At 39.0% G+C, this 23,409-nt stretch overlaps 1 protein-coding gene across 2 annotated transcripts in view; it reads right to left on the bottom strand.

The window, feature by feature from the left end:
• Positions 1 to 23,409, bottom strand: part of aff2 (AF4/FMR2 family, member 2) — a 295,072-nt gene that overhangs the window by 199,296 nt on the left and 72,367 nt on the right. For both annotated transcript variants that reach the window (XM_073854091.1, XM_055177532.2), the window contains exon 3: positions 10,829 to 11,680. In XM_073854091.1, coding sequence (XP_073710192.1) covers positions 10,829 to 11,680 — 852 coding nt within the window. The remainder of the gene's footprint in view (positions 1 to 10,828; positions 11,681 to 23,409) is intronic.

Genomic DNA, 23,409 nt, shown 5'->3' with positions numbered 1-23,409 from the left:
CAATAAATATACACCTCTCAGGGGCATCATCCATCACGGCGCTTTTGTGTCTCACGCTGTCGTACGACAAAGACAAATGTAGCTGAGATAATGCAGCTCTGACCTTAAGCCACGGTGAGGAAAAATGCAGGTCGTGTTATGTTTTTACCATCCCGTGATAAAATTACACCATTTTAACCTACCGTGTAATTGCACTGAATTCTCGTTCCATCTGTATTAAGCTAAAACATAAACACAAAAACCTACTCTAATGGAGATGAGGGAAGGCAGGCATTTGTTAGATCACTGTTATAAAGGTCCGATCCAGTCTGACGTGATCCCAGCGGTCCTCTACCTCCCAGCCATGGTGAAGTCAAGCAGAGATGAGCTAATTTAATAGACAAATCTGCTCTGGTTTCTCCTAGAGAAACCAGTTTTATTGAGCACCGTGCACGACGCGTAACCACAAATGGCCAGGAGCTGACAGAAACCTTTCCATAAAAACTGCATGCCTGTCCACAACGGCTACATGTAAAATGGTGCACTGGCACAGTGATTTCAGATGCCATATATTATACTCCTAGTTTAATTGATAATCCTTGAAGATTTCTGGATGAGCATACTTATTGTACTTTAAATCATTTTTTACATATCTATAAATGATCGTTCAGACAAACCAGATTAGCCACATTTATATGTATTATGAAGAAAATGTAAGCCTGGATGAAGCCAGTATTTTGAGTGATAGGGTGTTGTAGGTGGTTGCTAGGGTTAACAATAAAAGTAAGCTTGGTAAATTAAAACATTTGTAAATGCGATAAATGATGTTCACGGATATTACTACAAATAGTTCCAGATGCCTTGGTTCAGATATTGTTCATGAAGTCGTGTAAATACTGGATAAAATCTGTCTTAACCACAAAGCAACATATGCATTGTAGTTCCTGAAAGCGCTAATGAACTAGGTTTTGTATTAAAGTGTTTTTTTCCATCACGCTTTGACAAGCAGCTAGTAAAATGATGAGTATTATGCAAATGACACCAGCTGTTTCTTCTGATGGGAATGTCTCCCAATAACTCTTTCTCTCTCTCCGTGTGTCGCTCATCTTTCTGGTAATCTGTCGGGGTGTGTGCGGGACACGTCTGACTGGGGATGCGGTGGCAGTAGCCTGGCCTGATTAGTGTCTGGGTCGAGGGATCGACTGTGTTCGGTTCAGTTGAAGCATCTGAAGATGCAGTCGGTGTGTATAGGAGCTGAACAGAAGTCATTAAGTCGCATTTACAGAGCGCCGGTTTCCCACCTGAGGAAGCCGCTGGCTCTCTGTGCACCAGGCTGAACCGATCTTCAAGGTCAAACTGCAGACGCTAAGGGGAGCGGGTTTATGTCAGGGGACAGACATCATTGCACAGACCCGGACTCTGCATACAAATCACTGCATGCCTCATGTTTGTCCTATTTTATGATATTTTTGCTTTAAAAATTTAAAAGTTTTTGTCAACATCTTTGGAGGAGTGGTAACAGGGGCATTTTAAGACAAAAATACACAGTATAACATATAAAACACCTGTTTCTAATACATTGTCAGAAACAAATAGTCAAAATTTGTACCCTAGCTGTAACTGAAGCTGTACCCTTTCAAAAGTGCAGCTTTTCTCCTAAAGAGTTCATATAAGTGCATCAGAGGTAAATATTGGTACCATATGTATACATACTCTTAACCTAATGGTACATATGAAGAGTTTGATTCCAAAACGCAATAAATCCATTTTGACTAATTTGGGTAAAATGTGTTTTCTATACCAAGAAAGTGACTACTTTATGTTACAAACTTTCACATAGTATCTTTAGGTTATAATAACATAAAAAATTCTAATCCATAATTTTATTTTCAAAGATTTCAAAGATATTTTTTTCCACAAAATGCAATAAATCCATGACGTTTTTTTTTTTTACCAAAATGCTATAAATCTGCTGAATCAATATATAAATGTGCATTCATCTATGCCATGTTATATTCATTTAGTTGACTATATGTGTACACTGCTATATGTATACAATAAACACTGATGACATTAATCAAAACACTACTTTGTCAAACTAAGAACACTGTCATTGCTGCTGTTATACTCGGGATGTCGCTGAACTTTTTTGACAGCGAGCATCTTAGCGGTAAAATGTTTGGGTTCTACTCGATTTTCGTTGACTTCAAATAAAATAATGGAATGTTTTTTAAAAGATCCCCTGGGGGGTCAATGTGTTAGCATGACAGAAGCTTGATGCCGTCGGGAGAACAAGCAACAGCCGACATTTTTCCTTCGCCCGAGTGCCTCTCGCATAAATTATTAGATTTTGATTGCTTACGTTTCTTCCCCGCCACAGAAAACCACCACAAGTTTATCAATGCCAACAAAAGTATTATTTGTTTTTGTTTGTTTGTTGATCACGAAGTACAAGATGTGTATTCAATGCGCCACCATTGTTGTTTACAATACATGGAATGATGCGCTGTGATTTTTTGAGCAGATTTATTGCATTCTGCAGAGAAGGAAGAGTGGCGTTTATCGCGTTTTGGGGAAAAAAAGGAGAAAAGATGACTAAATAACATGGCGAATATTGGATTAAAATTAAGAATTTACTTTTTAATACTGACCTGATACAATACTGATTTTGGCGGTAACTCATTTTTTAATGGCGTTTATCGCGTTTTGGAACCAAACTCTTCATTTGCCCTTTTTTAAAGGATATCTGACAGTAATTTGTAACAGTGTAGATAGATTTAATATTAACAGTGCTTTTCAGGACAACATTTGCCGCCATTATGCTATGTGTTGTGAGTCCTTGGAGACGGCTCGGGTCAATCATTCAATGCAAATTTATATGATTTTTACCTGTGTCACCATTGCGAGAAAAAGTCTAAGTATACAAACAATAGCAGACTTCTCCTTAACAAGCTGCAAAATCTTAATATTAAGGGCTATGAGTTTATTCAGATGTTTAACTGGAAAAGATGAGCTAAAGCAATACAATAGTATACAGATTCATTACTGTAATTTCAATTGCTATTCTAATTTGTGAGGTATTTTTGAGATTATTGGGATTTACCGAAACACATCACATTTAGCACTATCATCATTGTTCATATCCATTATTTTCACCATCATTTAAATCCTTTTATGTTATCTGTGCTGAGCCTCTGCGGCACATCATTTTATGTTTATTAGTCACATTAGTCACTTTATCAGTGCATTCACAGCAAAAAGTCCCATTAATGAGCCCAAATTAATTTTTGAAGTGATATTAAACAAAGGCTGATGAGAACAGCCCATCAACCATGACAGGGAAGAAAAAGAAGGGATGTGAGAGAGACAGCGAGAGAGAGAGAAAAAGAAAAGGCAGGGTGACCTAAATCTAAGCCGCAACTAAGCATTGTCAACTATGATCACTTTCCCTTTTGCCCACCTACATAACAACATCATTTCTTCTATGTAAATGTGCTGCTTAACAGTCTCCTCTGATCTAAGTAAGTACCTTTCTGTATCTATTTGAGTCACATTAGAGGTCTTTAGCTCAAAGCTTACAGCGAGTGACACGCTGGGACGTTGAGCATCAGCATGTTTGCTCAGGCGTGATGTCTTGCAGTCGGTTCACGAGTAAAGTCATGCATTGCTATATTTCCGAGGCATTTACAAAATGTGTTACTTATGTCTCATGTAACATTTAAGCATCTGTTTTGTATTCACTTGATATGAAAAAGGATGGTAATACTTATTAATATAGCCTAAGTTCCCAAAAGCACAGTTCACCCAAAAGGAAAATTATTTTATAATTTATTCACCCTCTCGACATCCCATGCGTATTTGACTTCCTTTCCTTAAGTTGAACACAAACAAATTATTTTATTTATTTATACATCTTTTATTCTTTTTTTTTTTAGAAAAAAGTCCTGCGACAGATGTACAGCCCACACAGAGATTGGATTTCACCATCATCATGTCAGTCTGGGATTTCATGAAGATACAAAGATGGCCAACAGCCATAAGAACTGTGTATATCATCATTATATTGGTCATTTGCGACACTGCTCTCTAGAGATCAGCATATTTATCGACAAATCCATATCGGTAGATATGTAGCATGACTACAGCATGCAAGTATGACATGTGGGATTCCCAGTCAGCATACACTGTAAAAATAAAGCGTGCTATAAACACAGTTTGGATTTTATAGATCCTCCAGTTAATCTAACCAGAGCTCATCCCTGTTTCTCCACCACTGCCCAGCTGAAAGATTGCTCCTACTTCACCCATCCCAGCTTATAAACCTCCCTGAGGGAACAAGCAGTAAGTTTGTGACCGGATAGCATTAAATATTTAAATGAGCCACACAAAATAGATTAAGCGTAGCCATCATCATAAACATACATTATTATCCTGGAGAAAGATTTGAAGTGAATGATCAGCAGGTTGTGATTGGGTGTCCAAAAAGTGGCAGATATAAAGCAAAATGGCTGTTTTTGTAATGAGATACTATGATAGAAAGTGGTTGGGACACCTGTGATTCCGGCGCGTTCATTCAGACAAATGGAACGCCACTGTATTGCAAAATGGGCAAGGCAATGATAAACTGTGGGTTTAATAGTATTAAACACTAGATGGCATAATGATAATTGGCACGCTGTGTCATATATAATCATTCATTTTTAGTTTCGGCACGTTTAAGTTTAAATCGTTCAGCCTGTAACTACAAGCAAACATATTTTTAAAAAGTCTAAATCGACAACACACAGCACAGAAAAATTATAAGGTTTATGCTCAGTGCCAAAGCTGAAATATTCAGGCCGTAAGCTGTAATGGACTGCTGCCATGAGTACATACACCCATACATAAATATTTTGAGTGGGCTGTTTCTCATATGTATCCCATTTCAAACACATACAGTATCCCTGCCTTTAAAACATACACTTCAAGAATCGTTCTCCTCCCTGATGATTCCTCAACCATTAATCACCACGCTGTAATACAACACAATGTGGTGTGGGTATACCCAGGATCCCAGTGTGAGATGAGTCAGTGTGGGTGAGGATGCTTTCTGTGGGGAAGTGGCGTCTTGCTTTGTGAGTCTTGGCAGGCCGGTGTAATCAAATGTTTCTGGAATGACTTCCTGTGCTATGAGATGGAGCCAGGCTTCATGCGAGATAAAGTCCTCTCTGACTGTTACTGCAAATTTTGTTTTAATAACCCAGCCGGGCCGGGTACGACTTGAGCCGGTGTCTTTGACAGACGTCACTGCAAGGTCGCTGAGAAACATTACGCTTGAATGCAATAAAAACTCGTGAGGTTATCAATGGACAAACAGACCTTCTATGGTGCAATTAATTTTGAACACGACGGATCCTAATTAGTCAAATGTATTTCGTGTAAAACATTAGCTGCCAACTTGTCTTTGTAGATTGTAAATGTTTTATTAATGATTTGCACTTTTAGTAATTAATATTTCCACTAAGTGAAATTAATGATACTGTATAATTTTTTTTTTTTTTTACATTTAAAAGGCATTAATTCATGCATTAATTCATATAACGACAGTTTCTTACAGTCTGTGAAATGGTGTGATATCACATGCCATACACAGATTCTTATTTAACTAAATAGCTTATCCTAATATAATTTAATACAAACGTAATAACATTTAATTCCAAAATTTGTCAACATTATGAAACAGGTTGCAAATACAAGCTTTAACTGTTTACAAAGATCAGCCAGGATTTAAGAGGAAATGTTAACGTACTGAATAGCATCAATTGGATTGATTTTCCTTTAATCCTAAGGTGAACGTGTAATTTCTTCTCTCTGATCTTGGATCAGTGTGGCTGGGGAAACACGGGGACTGCATTGATATGCACCAGATGTCGGCTTCTCCATTATATCTGATCACAAAGAGCAATCAGAAAGGAGACTGTAGCTTGATGAGAACTTGTCTGCTAGACTCCTGAAACAGACTTTATGACATCATTCACCTCTGAGGCCCTCTCATATTGCTTTCAGGTACTGAAATATATATACATTCAGATATATATACTTTTTCGCATGTCCCTATGAAAGTCCCCATGAAATCAAAAATCAAAACTGACAAATCTTTTTAATGGAATTTTTCAGTGGTCATTATAAACGGTTAAAATAATTTATCTGTGTGAGTCATAATTTTTTGTGCCTTTTTTGTCAGTTTGACATCTTGGGCAGAGTATTCTGTAATCCCACCCCTTTCAATTGTCAGTCAGAAGCAGTGGCGGCCGGTGGCTTCTTTTTTCGAGGGCGCTCAATGCGAAGTTCGTCACAACATGTATGTAGCCCGTCATGTGTGTGGTTCGTCATTTCAAAATATGTGTTCTGTGCGTCAAGTTATCCTATGTGCATCACATGTATTGTCAAAATAAGTGCCTGCTGCAGACGCGTCTAAAGGGTTTATGATAAAAGAGACGCTCGTGTTTGCCAGATACTCGCATAATCGCATGCATAATCAGAGTTTACTGTTCAGAGAGTATCTTGTGTGTGTTTTGTGAACGTAAGCGTCTCTTTTATCATAAATGGTTTTGACGCGTGTGCAACAGGCACATATTTTGACAAAACACGTGATGCACATGGTTCACATGACGCAACAAACACATATTTAGAAAACACAAGCAACACACATGACACTCCGAACACTTATTTTGAATTTGCACGCCTGGGATGAGCAGTCATGAGCCGCCACTGGTCAGAAGTGAATGGTGTCCACGAACCGTTTGTCTACAAACATTTCTCAAAATATCTTCCTTTGTGTTCATCAGAACAAAGAATTTTGCGAGAGTCTCTTTTATCATAAATACTTTAGACGCATGTGCAACAGGCACTTATTTTGACAAGACACGTGACAAACTTGATGCGCTGAACACATATTTTGAAATGACGAACACCACACATGATGGACTACATACATGTTGTGACATGTATGTAGTCCATGTCACAACGCCCTCGAAAAAAAGTTACCGGCCGCCACTGAGTGCCACCCTGGCCAGAAAACACAATGGAGACAAGTAATGATATGATATCAAGTAATTCTCAATGAGTTTACATGACAGCCGATAAAATCAGTTTGACGACACCAACAAGTACAATTGTGTATTTTATATCAGTATACGTTCTAATGCTATGACACTATTCATACCAGTTTTAAACTATTAAATCATAAATTTGGTAATTGTTCAGTTAGGGGAATCCACTCCCCCCTAGGATGTTTTTGGTAAAGAAACCGCTGAAATAATTATAGTTCTGAAATTAAAAGCTTGTACATTTTATGAAACTGTGTCTTATATTTTTCTCTTTAAAATTCATAAGTATGACAATTGCAAGATCAGAAATTTGGTGTCATAAGTATCAGAGATTTTAAATCAGAGACAATCCATTTCTTATTATTTTGTCAATTGACTTAATTGACTGGTCTAAAGCTTTTTTTCTCCAAAAAAGCTGAAATATGTCATTACCATCATATACAATATCACAAATTCATGCCACCAAATATTACACCAAAATCTACGGTCAGATCTTAACTTCATGGCTTTTGATGAATGTATTTATATACTGTAGATAAAACTCAAAAGTTCTCCTAATCCCTGAAAAATGATTCACTTGCTCAGCATATTCTATGCATCACTTCATCCAATAGGAGATTTTCACAGGTATTTTCTTCACTTGCACTTGGAGGAGCCAATGATAAAGCTATTAGTCACATAAAGCCTTGGTAATTCTGTGTGCAATAACTGTTTTCAGATGGATCAATAATCTTATCTGCATGTCGATGTCTCATACACTGCCTAAAAAAAATACAAATGTGGGCAGCCCCTTCACAGCGTGCACCAAAACGTTAGACACTAATCAATACAGCAGGCGATAACAGAATGCCTCCAAAGCCATTTAGCACAGTCTTATCACTCTGCTGAGCGCTCAACCTGTCAAAATATTTTGTGGCAGGGTGGCACTAGGGAACATTTCATGCCTATCAATAGGAAAAAGCTTCTCCTTTTCAACCCGAAAGATGGCAGTTTAAGGAGTTACTCTTTCACAAGAGCAGATTGAAGATAATACAGTTATTTTAGCAAGACATTAAACCAATTAGGTTCATTTTAGAGAATTCGTTTGTTTTAATGGGTTGAATATAATTATGATTCAGCAATTTGTTTGAGGCATCACTTAGCATTATTATTTATTTTATTATTAAAATAAAAGACAGGCAAGACAAGTGATCACTAACAACATTATTGTCCATGACTTTCTTGTAAGAGTATGGCGCTAAATACAGGGTTGTGGGTTCAATTTTAGGGAAAACTTAAATGCACTGTAAGTTGCCAAAATGCATTCATTTTCTGTTTCATGTAAGATTTAAGCAATGAAAGAGCATTCCACCAGTTATTTAGCACAACAAAATTCAGGCCGCTCATATGTGACAACAAAGAAATCCAGGGAGGATATACAATTCATCCCCTCAGTCGAAGCAAACCTGGATAAATATGCCTGAAGAGATGCAGAATAACAAGTAGCCAGCGCAGCACAGTACAGGTGAATCCCACGGGAGGTGCTTCTACAGAATCCACTTCTTTTAACAAACTAAAGCTACGCAAGACGGGGTCGACAAAAATCAAATCAATGTCCTTGAAGATGTTTTCCATTCTCCCAAGAGCCATCTTGAAAGAACGGGCTCTCTTGCTAGTTTCAATCTTTTCCTAACTATGCCTTTTCCCATTTGTCTTTCTTTCGCATCCGTCTTTTCACTCTCAGGCAGTGAGTCATCTATCGGAGGGAGGGGTAGGGAAAGATGGCGCAGGCCCAGCTGGGGCCGACCCCATGGGGGGTCTTCTCTCTATGTCTTTGCAAAAACAACATCCATCTCCATTTTCCTGTGAGCTGACCGGATTGAGGGCGCTCTCAGAGCAATTAAAATTCCCCAGGTTTTCACTCCTGCCACATGCCTAACTGTACGGTGCGAACGCACCATATGCTTCGAGATGGGCGACGGCGCAATTTGGAGCCCAATCGCCACCGTGGTCCCCGTAGAACAAAGAAGAAGAACAGCTGGCTGCCTCGCCATGGTTGGATAGCAGCGAGTCAACCTGTTCAATCATGTGTCATTCCCGTTTACAGCATCTTAGCGTGTTTGCTTTATACGGATTAAGCCTGCAAGTGAAAGTGCTGGGAATTTCAATGTACTATCCGAATAAGTTCAAAGCAACAACATACGGCTAATTTTCAAATTCGGCACTGAAAATACAGGAGGTTTCACCTCAGGAAGGAGATAAAAGAATTTAGTAGTCTTAAACCTAATAACAGAGCTGTTCATCTGCCACATCACGCACCACTTATTGACTAAACCTTATTGGTTTATATTCAGTCATCTCTCTGCATGGGATGTTATGGGATCAGATCCCCCACTGGCAGTCAGTCAGAGCAAGGGACAGCAGTGAATGGCTTGTAAACAGCTTCAGCGAGGCTCATGTATCACGCCCCGAGCGAGGTCACCAGGTCTCTGCTCCGAGTGTCAGACCAACAGAACGGATGAAGTTAACATTGCCGGTGATAAAGCTCTCCTGACTCAACCTCCAGAGGGTTAATTCACAACATATGGGCTTTGACTGCAACAATAATGTGTGTTTATATCTTCAAGACGTGGTGGATCTTCTGAGGTTTTTACCAGTCAATAAGGAGGAACATTTGAGCTTGGGAAATAATGTCGTTTTTTGATCAGAATATGGGGGAACAATCTTAAAATGTGCAACAACAAAAAAAAAATAGATTGATATCTTACATTACACTGCCGTGGCAACTTTTCACTTGAACCTGGCACTGAGAAAATGAAAATTCTGTAATTGCAGGATTATAATATTGGGTATAATCACAATACAGATTTAAATTCTCTCTTTTGTGCTCCAAAGCAAGGCACAGCATCAATCTCTCTTATTTCTACTAATGCCTACAAAGACCATAAAACATTCCTAACAAGAGCTACTGAGTGAAATAAACCTTATGAAAGAAATAACAGAGGATATGGTAGTTGTTCTTCAGACATTTTCCATCTTATTACTGTACTTATCCTGGCTTTATAAAAAAAAGCTTTAGGGTAAAATACAGTAAAACCTGCAACATCATGTTGTTTAGGTCTATAACAGTATTGGTATCTTTCATTTTATTTTGAATGGGTTAATAGCAGATGTCTGCACACAAATCACCCCAAGATTAAAAGAAGAAAGGTTTTATCTCAATTAAAGACATCACCACTCAAGATAGATAATACTGTACAGATGTGTTTGGGAAAACACCTAGATCTTCTTACTAAACAAAGAGTGCTTTATTGTACTACAAAAGCAGTAGTTTGATTCTTCAAAAGTTCACATTTCCACATACTGGCAACAACTTAGTAACATAAGTATACATGGACCCAGTGTCTCCTACCGTATTCACTAATACAGATGTTTTGATGACTAATCCAGAATTAGAGAGCCAACTTACTTCAGCAACCTGAACACATGCAAATCGCTGAGGTCAGAATAATCCCAACACAATAAAGAAATCCAACAACAATGAAATCTCCTTGCAGAACAGTGAGGTTCATAAGGAAGCCTGAGGTCGCTTAGCTGATTATTAATGAACTACTCCATTATGTCAAGCCCTCTTTTTGCCAGCTTTCAATGCAAAACAGACCTAGCCGTGGGAGTGTCGATAGAGCCAAAACTATTTGCCAAGCAACTACTGCAGCATCCAAGCAAAAGCAAATTAATACAACATCTGCCCTTTGACTAAGAGGAAAATCGGTCACACTCACCTCCCCGGATTGTGGCAGTGTCAGTTTAGGAAGTTTGCCCTTGGTCCCAGCTGTGCTGCTTTTGCTATCCAGCAGACCTCCAAATGGCACGCCGTTATACCCTTCCACCACCTCCACAGGGGGTTTAAGCTCTGGGGAATCATTGGGGACCTGGTCTTGGCCGTCCATGGGCCTGACATAGGCAGTGGGTTTCTGCTGTACGGCGCTGCTCGGCTTGCAATGGAGGCCTTGGGGGAAGGTTGGCGTCAAGAGGCCGCTGGGAAGCAGGGACGTGGAGGCCAACGGCGAGCTGGATCCATGGGAGCACGAATCCTGCTCGACGGGAGACTTTCCGAGGCCAAGCTCGGTCGCGGTAAGCCCTTTGTTGGACTGTGCCTGCTTCCTGTTGGAGTGTGATGAAGTTGTAGGTCCGCTGGGGTTTGGACTCGAGTCCTCTTGTTCCTGATCGTGTCTACTTGACGTCTGCTCATGATTGGAGTGCTTTCCCCGGCTGACCGCTTGAGAAGCCTGGCCGCCGCTTGAACTGTGACCCCCTCGGGACCAGTCTGAAGATCGAGACTTTTTGCCGCCTTGATGCCCATGGACGACGCTGGATGTTGGTATGTTGTTGGTAGGGGGTGGAGGCATGGAAGCGCTGTGGCTTCCCGATTGGGACGGGGCGGCTCGACTCCTCTGAGATTCGGGAAAGAAGCCCGGCTGGTCGGGTTTCTCCACAGGAGTCTGGGGAACTGAGTTCTTAGGAATGCCCACAAGATGACTCTGGTTGGAATGGCTGGTCAGGAGCTCCTTCATCTCATCATAATTGCCAAGTGTGTTTTGAACTCGGTTGGCCAGGGCATCTCCTTTGTTAGTCTGAAAAAAATGACAAACATTGATTATTGTATTATTGGCAAATGAAAATGTGCACTGAAACCTTTAGATTGGTTTTTATCTAAATTCATATCAATTATTGTAAGATTGTAGAAATAGCAAGAGGCGTGTATCCATGCATCACATCTACATAAAGTAATGCTTACAAACAGCTTCTTGATTTGGGGTTGGCATAAAGATAAATATTCCCTTCTCTTGAATTCTCTGCCTAATGCTAGTATGTTTCTGCTCACAACAAGAGTCCCTTTATAATAACTGTTTTCTTTTAGGCAGTGCGGCACATCATTAGCTGCACAGCGTTTTTAAAAGGGAATGGAGACAACATCCCCCCACAACTGAGTATTTGCATAATAAGCAACTTTCTTCCTGACATTTAGATCTTTACTACTTTTCTCACTGCATTTACATCTACCCCCTAATTCAAAGACTTTAAGTCCCGACGCTATCATTTAAAGTGTGTGCCACTCCGACAATAAATAACCAAATGCATGCATGCGCTTCCCTCTGTATACTGATACAATTAAAAGCTACGTTAATCCCAGGAAGCAAAAGTGGAGAGATAAATCTATTAGCATTCTCCATTCATTTCACGTGTAATTGCGACATTAATAATACCACAGCTCTTCTAAAATGCAAATGCATCTGTTATGGCTTTCAACAACATAAACAGTCAATAAACAAATAATGTTAAATGATGCACAACCAGCGTAGCGCATTCAAGGCGATTATAGCGGTGATTGAATTATGCGCTGGGCAGTTAACATATGACCCCGCACACAAAAGCGGATCTGGATACATCTTTTCGGTCTGACATCAAAACTGACCTCTGACTTGGTACAACCAGGCAGCTAATGTCAGCAATAAAGCCATATCGGCTGTACGGTTGTTGTTTAAAGATTTATTATAATGACATTTTCTACAAAGGATCATTATGTAAAGCACAAGTCAATGCTAATGAAAAAGTGAAAATCCTCATGAACACAAAATACATAAATGTTAAATGATGTACATTCTCTAATTAATACCATGTATAATAAAATGTATTTTATAACTTTTCTGACTTTATCATTATTTTTTTATTTCCCTATATTATATTACTATTCTACATTAACATTACTATATCTATATTCATAGACTCCGATCCTGTGGGATCCACCGAAATGGCAGCGCACCTACAGAAAAAAACGGCAGATATGCTAAATTCATTTTAATTAAAAACACATCTCTCTGATTGGTGGATATCACGGGTTGCAATATATACACTGTAAAAACTGAATTGATTGATCAACTTAAAAAAATTACTTATTACTAATTGGTAACACCTAAAAAATGTTTACTTTTTTTCAACTTAAAATTTTACTTCAGTTTCACTTTAGAAGAAAAACAACTTATTTTTTTAGGTGTTACCAATTTAAGTAGTTGATCCAACTTTTACGTTTTAAACTGTGCAATACTTTGTTGAATAAGCTGAATAAGGGGCGCTTCACAATTCGCATCTAAAACCGTGCGGAACGCACTGCTTTCCTCTTTCCAAAGCACTTGGGCGCTCCCATAGCGTCTGCCGTAGCTAAGCAACCTAAGCATTGCGAGAAGTTGTGCCGAGCACCTACCTGCGGAAAAAAAAATCGGTGCTTATGTTTATATTTATTGTCTGTTTGTTCCACAAAGTGTTTTTGGTAACACTTTACAGTAAGGTTGTATTTGATAAAATTAGTTAATGCATTAACCTAAATAAAATAATTTCCACAGCATTTAATAATATTAGTTTATTTTAATTTCAGAAAAACAACTTTTTTTTTAGGTGTTACCAATTGAAGTAGTTGATCGAACTTTTACGTTTTACAGTGTGCAATACTTTGTTGAATAAGCTGAATAAGGGGCGCTTCACAATTCGCATCTAAAACCGTGCAGAACGTGCTGCTTTCCTCTTTCCAAGGTGCTTGGGCGCTCCCATAGCGTCTGCCGTAGCTAAGCAACTTAAGCATTACAAGACGTGCCGAGCACCTAGCTGCTGAAAAAGAAATCGGCGCTTATGTTTATATTTATTGTCTGTTTGTTCCACAAAGTGTTTTTGGTAACACTTTACAGTAAGGTTGTATTTGATAGAATTAGTTAATGCATTAACCTAAATAAAATAATTTCCACAGCATTTAATAATCTTTTTAATTTTAATTTCAGAAATTACTCATACAATTTTTAAATCAAAAGTTGTAACTGTTAACACTAGTTAATGCACAAGGAACAAACATAAACAATTATAATGGCATTAACCAACATTACCAAAGATTAATAAACAGTGAAAATGTATTGTATATTGCTCATTGTTAGTTTATGTTAACTAATTTGTGAAAAGTGCTGTGGAAATAAACATTGAATAGAATTAAAGACAGAAAGAAAAGTGTGTACATTTTAAAAGTGCCTATCTGATACAAGTTTTAATTTTTGTGTTAATTTTAAAAAGTACACTCAAACTATCCCAAAACCTAGAAAAACTGAATTAAGGTTTTCGACACAAATTTTAGTTCATTTAAAGCTACTTTGGTTTCTATCATAGACCAAAAGAGCGCCCTCCTCCCATGATGCATTTCTCCGTACAGGTGATGTAAGTGTGATTCTCAGTGCATTGCTTGGATGGGAAATGTGGGTCAGTGTGCTTTAGTGTTTTTGGAGCGAGAGGTCTGACAGGCGCACACTTGAGAGAGAAGAGTGGGTGAACCTCCCAGATGAGGTGCTTCGCTCGAAGTGAGGGAAAATCTATCTGGGGTGCACACAAAGAGCTGTTGTGTGAATCGCACCGCTTGACAGAGGCATGAGAACGCTGGACCGCAGCCAGAAACACATTCAACACAGTGGCTTCGGCACCGAGAAAGGTGAGAAAGAGAGAAACGCTCGACTGAGGCGTTAATTGACATTTTATGTTTCTTAAAAAGTTTTTTCGTGTTATGAATAAGCCTTTTATGAATGATAAATGGTCTGCGTACTTGACAGTTACAGCTCTTAATAGCTAATTAATGTGTTCAGTGAAATAAATAAACACTCTCTGGTAGTTTTAAAAGAGAATTTATGCTTTGACAACAAAATCCATCATTTAATCCTTAATTCTTTTTTTTACTTTCCTGATTAAATTAAAATGCCTTTAAATGTTTCAGATACAAAGTTTAGTTATACTCAGAAGTTTAATGTGTAGTTTCATCCAGCACTCCGGTAGTGATATTCAGTTTTAGTTCCATGAATATGTAGTAGTAATGCATGAAATACAATACAATATTTTATTTTACGTCGCATTGTATTCCACTTACAGTCTTACAATCTACTGCAGACAAAAATCAGACGTACAAGTTTAATCCCAAATTGCATACAGTAGCTACTTATGCACTATTCTATGCCACTTTGTAGTATAAATAGTCTAAGCAGTGTGTTCACATTGGAAATTCCAATAAAATAAAGTGCACTTTAGGTACCCAGTTGATGCACTCATTACACCGAATAAATGTGACCCTGGACCAAACCAAAAGTTTTTTTTTATTGAGATTTATACATCTAATGAAACCTGAACAAATAAGCTTTCCATTGATGTATGAAAATTGCCTTTAAAGTTGTCTAAATGAAGTCATTAGCAACACAAACACATAAGTAATGATAAATACATTTTTATATATTTACGATAGGAAATTTACAAAATTACTTTTGTAAAAACTTACAAAATCTTAAAGGAATAGTCTACTCATTTTCAATATTAAAATATGTTATTACCTTAACTAAGAATTGTTGATACATCCCTCTATCATCTGTGTGCGTGCACGCAAGCGCCGGAGCGCGCTGCGACGCTTCGATAGCATTTAGCTTAGCCCCATTCATTCAATGGTACCATTTAGAGATAAAGTTAGAAGTGACCAAACACATCAACGTTTTTCCTATTTAAGACGAGTAGTTATACGAGCAAGTTTCGTGGTACAAAATAAAACGTAGCGCTTTTTTAAGCGGATTCAAAAGAGGAACCACACTCTATGGCGCAACAGCACCTTTGTGAGCACTTCGACTCGGCGCAGTAACACCCTCCCTCTCCCATTATGAGAGTGAGAAGGGGAGCGGACTTTTCAGGCGAGTCGAAGTACTCCCAAAAGTGCTATTACGCCATTAAATATAGTTCCTCTTTTAAATCCGCTTAGAAAACAGCTACGTTTTATTTTGTACCACCAAACTACTCGTCTTAAATAGGAAAAACGTTGATGTGTTTGGTCACTTCTAACTTTCTTTAAATGCTATCGAAGCGTCGCGGCGTGCTCCAGCGCTTGCGTGCACGCGCGCAGATGGTGGAGGGATGTATCAACAATTCTTGGTTAAGGTAATAACATATTTTAATATTGAAAATGAGTAGACTATTCCTTTAATGGAAAATGATCTTTCCTTAATATCCTAATGATTTTTGGCATTTAATTTTTTTTAAATTGTTTTGTCTACTAAAGACCACTGTGTGGTCCAGGGTCACAAATGAAGTCGCACACCGGACATGCAGCTCAGCACCGCACCGTTCTAAAAAAAATCTACCACATTGTTTTCTATGAGTATACGCACACCGGCGCCGAAAGGTGGCGCCTGCCCGCAACGCCCAGCTACGACTCAGGAAGTTGCTTAAATCCCTATCGCTCCACAGAGCGGCACTCACATAGTTTAACATTAAATAACATAAATAACTGAGCTGCGCGTCTGGTGTGCGACCCCCTTAACGCTGGATCCATTCTAATAATCCAGTCCTATTATACAGTGCTTTTAGATTCACAATAATCACTGACATGGCACAAAATCACAGTTGTGGGTTTATTCATTTCTTGATGAAATTGGGTGTAATAGATGGTTCAAAAACATCATTCCCTATCTGATTTTGATTCCAGCACTCAAGAATCTAAAGAGACAGGGGGAACTTTGTGATGTCCATTACGTAATTGCCCAGAAGTGGCATCTTGGGAAAAGGGGCAGCTTTTATTGGGCTCTCATGGCCTTCTTTACATCTAGACAAGGAGAGATTACCTTCTTAAACACACTTAAGTGCTCCAGTGTCAGCCTGCTCTTTAAACACTTTACAAGTCTTGATAAATGCCCGTAATGACTCATGAATCCTTAATTTTTTGAATTGTAAAATGCATCCCTATAGTGGAGCAACACTGGGGCAAAATAAACATATAAGCAGGAATCATCAAGAGTAAACCTTTTATCTGGGCAGATACACATTTGATTGTGTGTTTGCTTGTTTAGGTGCTATCAGCAGTGTAAATACAGCTAAACAGGGTCATATTAAAAGGACACTGTGTTGTAGAGATGGAGACGTGTGGGGTTTGAAGGCTTGATCACTGCCACTCTGTGCAGGCTACTGTATGTGCGCTCACAATGAGCGTCTTTGTTTTGTCTTTCAGTCGCCGGCTCTTTCCAACTTCACCAGGGAATCCTTGGTATTTCAAAGGATTTGCTATAATGGCTCTTAACAAGAACCTCAATAAAACATTGGATGGCTTGCAAAAACTAATCAGATGAATACAGGAGCAATCATTCGTGTTTCAGTCTGACATGCTCGAATAAAACACTCATTGACAGGTTGGTAACATTGTGAAGATTTACTTTGATTGATTTGAGTTCCGACAGAATAAAACAACAAAGTTGGCTTGACTCATGGCATGATGCAATGGTAGATGGGGGATTTTGAAAAAAAAACTAGCTTGAAAAGAGTTCATATTTTTGCAGGTTTTTTGTGTCATAAGTGGTGCAGAAATGATACATTTTGTAATTATTTTACAATATATATTTTTATACAATAAGTAGGTAAGGTCATCATTTGTTTGGTAACAATTTGTTTTATTACACTGTAAAAACTGAAAGTTGAATTAACTTAAAATATATTACTTAAAGGTGCCAAAATATACATTAAAATAATCTGTTAAATTGTTCTCTGGTATCTACGTAGAACGTATGCAACTTTATTAAGTGCAAAAACTTAAAGGAGCGGTGAATCAAATACTAAATTTGAACTTGATAATTTGTTATATAAGAGGTCATCATACTTAAATGAACATCCTGCAAGTTTCAGAACTGAAAACGTCCGTGCTACTGAAATATAACAGTTTTTGGCACCAAGTAAGTATTACAGCCGAGTGAGGATTTCGGAGAAATATGATGTCAGAGAAGAATTGAAGCACCTTCCCAAACCCAATGACCACTTTTGAAGCCCCGCCCACAGTTTCGCATGACACACGTGGGGGCCACAGGTAAAGGAAACCATGCAATGTCTCAACAATCAGTAAACATGTCTTTAAAGATTGCCAACTGTAACCAAAATTACTTGTAAATACATTTTTCCTGCGGGACTTTAATTCTGACGCGGTGATCTGTTATGATAGAGTAACCATGGAAACGGAGTCTTCGGTTGTGGAAGAACCACGTGGGAACAACACAGAAGCTGAATACTTTAATTCGGAGGCTCAGAACATAACATTAGGAATGCGTGGTTAAAGTTTGTTTTTGAAAAAGGTCTAATTTTCTCGGGTCTGTCTCGGGTCGGGTCTTTCTTTAAAAAATTTTTATTTATGCACGTCGGGTTCGGGTATTAAGTGATTCGGGTCATTTCGGGTCGGGTACATTTCTTTGGACCCGAGAAGGCCTCTACTTTGTGTACCGCGGATTCATTTGTAAAGAAGCCAAAAGTTGATGCTGGATTTGCTGAGAGACTGTGATTAAAAGCACCACTAATATTGGATCTGACAAAAATGACACAGCATTATACACAGTAAGTAAAACATTTTACTTTATTTAAGTTACTGCGTTTCACTATTGCTTTGTTAGAAGAGATCGCTTGATATGTCCTGTTGTAACATCCGTGTCTAAACACGTATATTTGACTGTTTTAATTTACTAAAAACATTAAACGATTAATAAAGGTGCAACACTTAACAATACGACTGTAGTATAACGGTAGAAATAAACAATGTTAGTTATAAGGACTTATCAGCGGCGGTTTAGATTCTGATGCACGCTTACTGTGTTGTATACGGTAATTTAGTCACGTCGAGTTAAAAAGTTTTGTTTTTTTACTTTACTATACGGATTGTCATTTATGTGTATTACCTTTAGCACCCAGAATCTTTTATGGCTCAAACATGACGGAGAATGAAGCTGTCCAATTATAGCAGTGGGTGTTTACGTCTAGGTCTTCAATGCGGCCCGCCCCTTCAAACGAACCATTTCTCCAGAGAGCCAATAATCCATGTTACAAAATAGCCTATTACTAATTGCTTTTGATCAGAGGCGTCATGCCCATTCAAACTAAGGGGGCACGTCCCCCCTTGGTTTTTTTGAGCCAATGGATTTTGCATCCAACCTCAAAATCAAATAAGCGTCCATTAATCTGTTATTTGACTTTTAATCTATTTAATATGCACACTATTATACATTCTGTGCTGTATCCTTGTCACTTTTCGGAGATTTTCGCCGTTTTGATAGTGTTTTGATCATGTTACATTACTTTTATTCTGGCGGCAGCTCGTGCTGCACTCAGCACAGTCGCAGACGTCATCAGCATCTGGGCGCGCTCACGAGCTCTCTGCTGTTGCTGGCTTGCTGCTGCATTTGGCTATCTGAGGAATTAAAACGTGTTAGAAACGCTCACAACATTTCCAAACCCCAGTACGGCAGTGTGCAGTTAACCTTCTCTGTGTAGAAAATGTATGGTTTTAAATGTGACCGTCTCAAAGTTATATTAGTAGAGATTCATCTTCTTGGCACAACGCCAAAGTTCGCCAGAGTTCACGCGGGCGCGGAATCTCACATGCTCACATATGAGGTAAAATTTAATGCAAAAATCCGTTCCTCTAATAATTTTATCTAAACATATTTTTAAAATCATTATTGAACATTAAAATCAATCACGTGGCTATAGCTTATGTCATTTCGTTGTTTATATACTTTATGGATTTAAAATTACATTCATTTTATATGATAATGCATTGTGCAAAATGCATTAATGACACAATTAAACAAGCCATTAAGACTTAAATAAATAAAACATGCCATTTCAGATGTAAATATGATGCAAATGTGTCATTATTCCGATTGAATAGTATTTGATATTAAAGTTAGTCATCACTTTTATTTTGGAGGTTTTGCATGAAAGCAGGGGTTTTCAGATTGTTAGAATCCTTGTCACTGGAAAAGACTGAAAGCTCTCTAATATTTCGTTTGATGTCTGTGTATGCACAAATTTCTGTGAGCTGTTGACACTGTGCCCCCTTAAAAAAAATTGGTGCATGACGCCCCTGCTTTTGATGTTTTTGAATGTAAAAACCACGCAAACATCATGTAGGCCTCAGACAACAGTATAAAACAATAAAATCGACAAATTCACCACCCCTTTAAAGCAACACCAAAGAGTTTTTTTTACCTTAAAATAACGTTTCCAAAAAAGTTTCAGTGGTTCATACACTCAAAACAGGGTGAATGGCACTTTCACATTCGCTTTGCAGCCCTCTATTGGCCAAACCCGCACTAAAGAAGTTTCCAACCGTCGGGTAGTGGTCCTGTAGTTCGAGTGAAAACTACAAAAACGTGCTTTACGGCAGACCTACAATCCAATCAGAGCCAGTTATGCTGCAGTATTTACGACAGTGATAATGAACAATTACGCTTCTAACCTGTAGGGGGAGCAAAGAGCAATAAGTCTTTAGTGTTGCTTTAATGGTCATGAATAATAATCTTGAGCTCTGCTCTGATTGGCTGTTTCAGAGAAAGGCACACGAGGCTCATTTCAGTAGCTCACATTAGTAAACAAACCTTATATGTTTGAGCCTGTATCAGACGAATATAATTGTTATTAATGTTATTAATTATTGTTAATGGACGTTTTTGAGTGGTAAGTTTGTGTTTTTTTCAGTCAATTGTAGAACTTGAGCCTAAACGCTACCATATAGCATTAAATAGCATATGGCGCTAACTCAGCAGTCACAACTTTGTTGTTAGCATTGTAACAACATTGTAATTAATTTAATGTGTAATTTAATGTTGGGGGCGTACATCTCTACTGTGTGAACGTCGAGGAGAGTTGAAATCAGCTCAACTTTATGGTAATGAGCTATGACGCGGTTCGGCGAAAACATTCGGCAGCAAACAACCGGAAGGCGGAAACCTCCACTTGAGAGGATTCCAGAGAATGCATTCGAGCGTCAGAGCGCCCACTACACTTTTTCTATAGCGTCGTTGGCAGGGCAGCCAGCACTTTTTTTGATGCTCTCGCCAGTGGCGGTGTGAACGCACAGTTTGTCACTGGCATCCGTAAGGTGGTCATTCGTGCCAGTTCCGCTGGACACGTTGCGAACATGTTTTCGGGTGCGTTCTCTGGAATTCGCGTTGCTCGACCGCATACGCCATCGAGGTTCTCACACTTCAGTTAAAATACATTAGAAAATTAAGATTTATTTCTTTTAAGACATACAGTCATTGTAGTTTCATTCTTACCTTGAAATGTAACGGTTACTTTTCTGCAATTGAACCCGAAATATTAAACCATGATGACGTATGCGGTCGACCAACGCGACTTCCGGAGAACGCATCTGAAAACATGTTCATAACGTGTCCGGCAGAACTGGCACGAATGGCCACCCTAGGCATCCGGTGACTTCTCTTCTGAGGGGTGCAGATTCAAAATATGTGTTTCGGAGTGTCATGTGTGTGGCTCGCCATGTCAAAATATGTGTTTGGTGCTATATGCATCATGAGTCATGTCAAAATACGTGCCTGCTGCACATGCGTCAAAACAATTTATGATAAAAAGAGATGCTCACGTTTACAAAATACTCACAAAACACTAATAAAACAGTAAACTCTGACTACACATGAAATTAAGTAAGTATCTGGCAAAAGCAAATGTCACTTTTATCATAAACCCGTTCAAAGCGTCTGCAGCAGGCACCTATTTTGACATGACCCATGATGCACATAGGTCAACATGAGAGCCATAAACATGACGGGCTAAATACATGTTGTTTTGATGAGCTTCGCATCGTGTGCCCTCGAAAAGAAGTCACCGGCTGCTACTGCACTTATGGTTGGGGTAAGGGGGTAGTGATTGCATTATGTCTATGAGAGAGATAGCAATACAAACATGTATATGTGTGTGTGTATTGCTGTCTCTGTTTGACAAGAAGTTGGCAGTGTTTACAAAAGAAGTCTTTTGCTGTCTGGTGCAATCACTCTGGGCTTTTGCCCCTGGCCAGAAACCAACAACTGCAATGGTAATGAAGGTGGCAAAACTCTAGATCTCAGTCAAAACTCAAAGAAAGCTGAGCTTTACTCAATATCTGAACCCACACATGTCCTACAGCACACTTCTGGTGGGACGGTGCTGTAGGGGAGGCTTCTGTTGAATTTGATATGACTTTGCCTGTATACCATACAATATTCTGTCTGAATCACACACACATACAGGAACAGGGAACAGCATTGCCTTCGGATGAGGGATTGATACTGATTCAAATGAGTACACTGAAGCAACACATTATTTAAAATCAATAAGTGGTTAGTGGAAGAACGGAGGTGCATAGTGAAATTACATTATGAATTGACTTCTGCCTTCGATCATTAGCTCCTAAAATGATGTTTTGTTTCATGTAAATGGCATTTTTACATTCAACACCAACGAATGAGGAACATGTCATCTATAAAAATACAGTTTTTAAGAGCAGAAATAATAGACGATGACAAAGTTCGCCTTGTTTTTGTACCGCACTCATTCTTTAATTAGGTACAGAAAAAAACACTGTCACCAAGTGAACATGCCGACAAAAACAAGGCAGCCATAACGACAATTCCCACCGAGTAGAGCTAAATACACACTCGAGCACAACAGCTTCAAACCACTCCGGAGACCGAACATTAGATTGCATTTATTAAATTCAGATGTACTAACTGTTCGGCGCACTGCACGTCGAACTGTGAAATAACCTGGGTGGCGAAAAGAAAACACAGAAACGTGGCATTGTGGGAACACACACAGGTAGACACCTATTCCTCATTTAGTTCATGGGATTTGACTCAGCAAGTTGATTGCGGTAGAGGGTAATTTGGGAAATCTGCCTCGGGGTGGAAAAAAGGAGAAAAGTCTCTCTGTGACTGGGATGGAAAAAACTGTTGGAGAGACTCCAGAGCTGTGACCTTGGCTGGTTGTGAAGCTTTTAAAAACAGCCTTGGAAAGAGAGAGCATGTCCGACAGGAGCAAAAGGCCACGGAGGGACACTGGGGAGGGGTGCTGATGTGGGAAACAAGCAACGGGGGCTGCGGGGGCACTCGAATCACGACTTTGAAGGTGCCAGGCGATCTGGGAGCCAGTAAATTAGTCCCAAATAGCTGTTAACGGCACAGTTCCATTAAACAGGATTTAAGGGGATTAGCTAATAGCAGCCTTAGATGAGTGTTTGTGGGGTGGGGGGGCGAAGAGTAGCTGGTGAGGGAATAAAAAAAGAAGCTTTCCAGGAGAGGAAGCTTTGTGGAACAGTACAGTACGGAAAAACCCTGATAAATATTTAGCGTAATTATGGGCCATTTTTTATTTGAACGTCTAATATTCAAAAGTTCGATATCGTCTTGAGGACGTACTTGTATTTATGTAGCGCCTCTCGTGTTAATCTTTCCAACGCTGAGGCATCTTCAACATCGGGATGCTTGCACAAAGCTTG

The sequence above is a fragment of the Misgurnus anguillicaudatus genome, chromosome 16 (assembly GCF_027580225.2).
Source record: "Misgurnus anguillicaudatus chromosome 16, ASM2758022v2, whole genome shotgun sequence".
Taxonomy (NCBI): domain Eukaryota; kingdom Metazoa; phylum Chordata; class Actinopteri; order Cypriniformes; family Cobitidae; genus Misgurnus; species Misgurnus anguillicaudatus.
This window is presented reverse-complemented; position numbering and strand designations above follow the sequence as displayed.